Source organism: Mercurialis annua, linkage group LG3 (genome assembly GCF_937616625.2).
Source record: "Mercurialis annua linkage group LG3, ddMerAnnu1.2, whole genome shotgun sequence".
In the NCBI taxonomy this organism is placed as follows: domain Eukaryota; kingdom Viridiplantae; phylum Streptophyta; class Magnoliopsida; order Malpighiales; family Euphorbiaceae; genus Mercurialis; species Mercurialis annua.
The window spans coordinates 70,049,227-70,055,401 of record NC_065572.1 but is presented as its reverse complement, the minus strand read 5'-3'; the positions used below and the strand labels follow the sequence as shown (position 1 = coordinate 70,055,401).

At 29.9% G+C, this 6,175-nt stretch overlaps 1 protein-coding gene across 1 annotated transcript; it reads right to left on the bottom strand.

The window, feature by feature from the left end:
* Positions 1-2,681: 2,681 nt before the first annotated feature.
* On the bottom strand, positions 2,682-4,782 carry LOC126673762 (heavy metal-associated isoprenylated plant protein 7-like). Its single transcript, XM_050368020.2, has 5 exons — positions 4,569-4,782; positions 4,200-4,470; positions 3,907-4,115; positions 3,726-3,816; positions 2,682-3,332 (listed from the first exon to the last, which is right to left on the bottom strand). The coding sequence occupies exons 1-5, from the start codon at positions 4,575-4,577 to the stop codon at positions 2,881-2,883; spliced, it is 1,032 nt and encodes a 343-aa protein (XP_050223977.1). The 5' UTR covers positions 4,578-4,782; the 3' UTR covers positions 2,682-2,880.
* Between the last annotated feature and the right edge of the window lie 1,393 nt (positions 4,783-6,175).

Genomic DNA, 6,175 nt, shown 5'->3' with positions numbered 1-6,175 from the left:
CAAGATTACAGTTGAGCCTCTTTGAATCAAAAGTTTTGGATAAATCAGTAAATAAACTTAAAATGGACATTAATTAAAAAAATTTCAAACTTTTATTATGCGTTTTGTCAAATGAATAATAATTTTAATAGCTAGAAAAGAAACAAAAAGAGAAGCCCGTAGCTGGAATGAGCATGTGATGGTCGAATCTCATGCAGAAAAAACTTTTACAAACAGTTTAGTGGCACCTATAATGGCCATAAGAATTAAGAAGGTAGGTGTATGATTAAGTTTGAATTTGAATAATCACCACAACATTCGACATCCTACTTTCTTCACAAAAAGGGCATGGCATGTGCTCATATTTTTGGCTAATTTATATTTTGAGCCCACTCTTGAAATTCCATTATATACAGCTTTTTACTAGCTCAAATTTGTCAGCACCCAGAACCAGAATTTGTTATTCTTCATTGTCATTATATACATCTCCATTTCTTTCTGTTTCCATCAGTGGCTTCTTTCTAAAATACTCATCATTCCATAACAAGAATTTGCACCAAATAATTAAGATCTCATGTTAATTTTTAATTCGGTGACGAAATCAGAGAATGGAAAAATTTTGAGACGGAAAAAATAAATAAGTGTTATTATGATTGAATAAAAATATATAAAAAAAATAAAACGTTCGTCTGACCATTAATTCAGGCGGTTTCTGCCAATGATGGGGTTGCCTAACTATATGCAACCTCAAAAAAAATAATGTATAGTTCCATACTGATAGAAAGAAAATAATAGAGCAGTTAATGATCACAAGTTTCAACTTGGTTTCTGCAATCGTTACTGAAAAAACAGAAAATTTAATTTACATTCATAAATGGACTGTTTGAACATTTTTTAGAACAACCACACCCATAACCAATTTAAATTAAATATGTATATTTTTGTACAGAGTCACATATGCATAACAGAAAATGCTCTTACCTCTAAAGCGAATCTAAAATATATGGATCTAATCAATAAAATAATAATATAGAAAATATATTTTTTAATACTACAAATTTTTCATTGTTTAACCATCATTATTTTCTAATATTGACACGGGCATAGTAAGAATTTCTGTATAACATAATCATTTGTAAGTGATGTACTATAGCTAGGCTCCTTCTGCAGAAGGGCCCACTTGAAAATTTTGAAACGGAAATTGCAAGGATTTTTACCTTATTATTGAACTATTATTAGCATAGTGGTGCGAATATTAATGGATGGTGTGGTCTTCTATATGTTATTTTTCTAACTAGAAAGTGAAAAATACTGTAAAATTACTCCACATTTTAATTGAAAAAATAACCAACTTGACGAAAATTTAAAGTTTCGTCGTCGACTCTGTATATGCCAAATCCATAATGCAGGTTTACGAGATTATAAATTATAATAACAGTAATGTTGTACTCGGTTAATTTTTAAAATATTGACAGTGGACTGTCATAACTTTTAATTTACACAAGGTAATATTGTCATTTGCCACTCCAATCTGATTCATATCATTATCATTTCACATCAGAAATACCAGAGATTCTGATCTTAGAGCATCTCCAATGCAGTGCTAAAATGATGTGTTAATGCTATAATTTAGCATTTAATATTAAAATGCATCTCCAATGCAGTGCTATAGTCTGTGCTAAATTTAGCATATGCTATATCACATGCTAAATTTAGCACAGACTATGGCATATGCTAAAATACAACAACCAATAACAATTCACTATTAATTACAATTTTACCACGGTCATTTTTTGCATTTATTATTTTAACCTACTTTTTTTATTTTATTTTTACTTTTTTCATTTTAAATTTTGTGCTTCTATTTAATTTTATAACATCAATTTGATTTTTTAATAGTAGACCATACATCAATATAATAAAAAAATTAAATAATTTATTTTTATATAATTCATCGATTTTTTAATTATATCTTTTGAAAAGCACACTATTAAATTAAAAAAAATTATTACATAAATTTTAGTTTAAAATATTTAATTAAAAAAATTATTAAATAATTAGCAATTAATAAAATTAAGAGATAATTATCTTAATAAATAATTATAACATTTCTTTTTAACTTTGTGCATTGGAGTAAAATTTGAAATGCTATGCTATCTATAGCATTTTACCACTTTTTCATGCTAAATTTAGCATAAAAAGTAGCATCCCATTGGAGATGCTCTTAAGATGCCAAATATATACATATCAAAATGTACTATCACAAAAGACATGTTTCCTCCACCAAGTCAGTCCACTTCAGCAAATTATTTTGTTATAGCCCACATCCCTAATCCTTTCAACATAATTTTTATTCAATTACAAAAAAAATCCTTTTTTTTTTCTTCATTTCTCCTTTATATTAGTGCATGATTTTAGGTGGATTAGATGTAGATAGCACAACTACCTTGACTGCCTAGGCAAACAAACTTTTGGGTCCATATTCCAATCATTTCCCAAATCTCTTAACCACATTTTAGCTAAATTACTTGAACTTTTAAATACAATTAACAATTATAGTACTATAGCACATGTATTAATATTATTATAGATTTAACGAACATGGTTTCAATTTTCAAAATCTGTACTTTAACATAGTAAATATTATTTATATATGACACATTTTGGAAAATTATTTTAAAATAAGAACAAGGGTACAATAATTTTCACAAAATTCTACAGCTTATCTGTAGATTATACTTTCACCACCACCAACAAAGTACAAAAGGGTATATAGAGAGAGAAAGTAAAAAAAAAAGAGGAGAGAGAGAGAGAGGATTGATTTGATGATGGGCAGATTATCACCCACTCAAATATTTCTCATCTTGAAATTCCAATTTTACCCCTGGTCCCCTTTTCTTTTTACATAACAGTACATGCATTGGGGTTTTCGTCGCTAAACATCTGAGGAGGATAAGCATACAACTCCATAGCATACCTTGGTGGATAATTGTATTGATATTCCATTCTCTTCAGTTCCATAATTTTAACTTCTTCCGTTTGTGCATCTTCTGGTTTCGCTTCCCCTTGAGCGGCGCCACCGTCTCCACCGCCGCCGCCGTCTTTCTTTTCTTTGTTATCTTCATTTTCGCCACCTTTTTTGTCTTTGTCAGCTTCTTGGTCTTCTTTTTTCTCTTCTTTGGATTCTTTACCCTTCTCTTCTCCGTCACCTTTTTTCTCGGCTGGTTCTTGTTTTACTATCTCTGCATGTTTGCCGGTTCTTTTGTATACGTAATCTACCAATTTCGGAGGCTCAAACACTCCTTTTACGGTTACTTGTGAGGCTTTTAGATCCGGTTCAGCTGATTCCACACCTGATTAAACCAAAAATGGAATTTTTATCAGATTTTTATCTATTTAATGCAATAATTTTCAAGAATTAAGATGTTGGTAGGGTTTGGTGGGGAATATATATGTAATTAAAGGATGAAAAATCTATTGAATTGTGTAATTAAGACTTTAATTGGACCAGATCGAATGAAATGTCAATGAAAGATAATTAAAATATACGAAAGGGAATAAAATCTTCCAATTATAAAAGATTTAAAAAGGTGGTGATGACAATAACTTAATTCCCTTTCAAAGAAAAAAAAAAGGTAAAAAAAACGTGAATCACCAACAAATCTAACAAAAAATTAGAGAAGAAAATTTGCATGAACTAAAAATAGGGCAAGAGAACCTAAAAAATATCAAGAAAAAGATCACACCTTTCATTCTCAGTATCCGTTTCTTGATTTCCATTGCACAAGCTTCACAATGCATGTATACCCTTAACACTACAATTATCACCGCCGGAGGCTGCAAAATTCAAGAAAATTAACTCCTTTAATAAAATAAAGACAAATTTTTAAAAAGTTAAAAAAGAAAAAGAAAAATTAATAAAGAAACCTCCTCTTTCTTCTCCTCTGGTTTAGGTTTCTCTTTCTCTTCAGCCGCTTTCTTCTCCTCCTCAGACGGTGGTTTTGGGATCGGAGAAATAAGCTCAACTTGCCGGTGGCTCTTTCTCTGAACTCTAGCTAAAACCTTAAGCGGATCTGCTTTTTCTCCCTTAACCACCACCTTACTCGTCTTGCAATCAGTTATAACATCTTCAACACCTGAAAACAATTCAAGAATCAAATCATTACAATGAATGAATCAAGAAATCAAATCAATAAATGAACAAAACAAGTTAAACTAACCATCAAAACCCTTGAGACAACGACGAACTTTGCGAGCACAGCCCTCGCAATGCATGTAAACTTTCAATACGATTTCTTGCGGCGGCGGAGGCGGTTCATCCTTGGTTTCTTTAGCCTCATCTGGTTTTTTGTCTTCTTTTTTTTCTTCATCCGGTGGTTTACTATCAGCAGCTGGTTTTTTTTCCTCTTCTTTCTTTTCACCTTTGTCACCTTCCGCTGGTTTTTTCGGCTCCTCTGGTTTCTGTTCTTCTGCAGCTGGTTTCTTTTCCTCCTATAAACAAAAACCAAGAACGCCCGAATTCAGAAATCAAGAAACCAAAACGTTAGAAATGAAAATATTTAAAGAATTCATTCAAGAATATTCGAGACCTCTCCCATTAAGCTTCAGAAATGAAAAGTCTAGACTAGAGCAGAAAAGACTTGGTGGAGATAAGCAACTGTGCAGCAACTTGGCTCTGTATTTAGTTATGTGTGTATAGAGAGGCTTTGGCTGTTTTTATCTTCTATTTAATTTCATGATTCTGAAATAGAAAAAAGAAATTCATTTCGCAATTCTATAAGTTTAAAGTGAAGAGTGACGACATCAGATCTGAGGCTTAACTCGGGAATAAATAACTCAATATTTTTTCAATTAAAATTAATAATTGTAATAATATTTAAATCAAATTATTATAACACTCCTCACATTTGACGAAATTCACAATTTAGTCCCTACTATTAAAAAATCAAATGATTGGCCTCTCACTTTTGTTTCTGTCAACGATTTAGTCATTCCGTCAATTTTTTGTGTTAATTAACGAAATCAACGAAACTATATAATCTCTCACTTTTGTTTTTTTAACGATTTGATCTCTCACTTTTGTTTTTATCAACGATTTCGTCCCTCATATTTAAAAATTAATTTGCTCCTAAATTCTTTAACTTCGTTGACTCAAAAATGGACTGCGGGACTAAACTGTTGACGGAAATAAAAGTGAAGGGTCATACATCTAATTTTTAAACAGAAGAGACTTAAATGTAAATTATGTCAAATATGAGGGGGTTTTATAGCGTCAATTCGGATTTTAAATTTGTATCTACATATTATATAAGTATCTTTATTTTTTTTAGTTAATCAAATTTTAAATTTATATTTTAAAATCAAATTAAATTATCATAAATTTTTGTATTCAATTAAATTTCATTTTCATTTAATATAGATTAAATAATTTAAATTTGTATATTTTCAACGCATGATTTATTTAATTTTGAAAAATAAATTTTAAAATAATTTTGACTGATATATTTTATTTATTTTATTCAAAATAAAAATCTTAAAATTAAATCAATTAAAAAATTAAAATGTAATTTTTGTAGTTTTGATAGGTAAATTCGAAAGTCAGAGTTAACTTTATTCTTTTTAGTGATGAGGATGAAAGATTACGTGGCTTTTTATAAGGGGCACGTGCAATGCAGGAAAGAGCTGCTTAAGACAAATGGTGGCCGGAGGTTACATGCTCTTTCAGGCTTTTGTTTTTGGACCATTTTTTAATTTTTGTTTAAAGTTAAAAAAAGTGATAAAAATAAATTTCACTATGTGGTCCTATCTGTCATCATCGTCGTCCTCCAACTCATCCCATTACCGCTATTTTTAGATTGGCAGAGATAGAAAATCTGTTCTCTAAATTTGTTGCCTTTTGGTAATAAAATCAAAAGGAAAATGGAAGTATCTATAAGCTGTTACAATTTTGATTCTCAGTTTCGAAAAATACTACAAATAAACATTAGCAGACAGATTAAGATTAGAGGTGTGACCAAAGAATTATAACTCAAATATTATAAACGCTGAACACCAAATTGCTAAGTTGTAATTTTAAATTTTTTCACAAATATTTTTTTTCTTTTCAATTATCCAAAAAGAAGAAGATTAGAGATATGAAAAAGCCAAACTATTGTAAGATCAAATCAAACCGAATCAAAACTATAACTATTGTTAG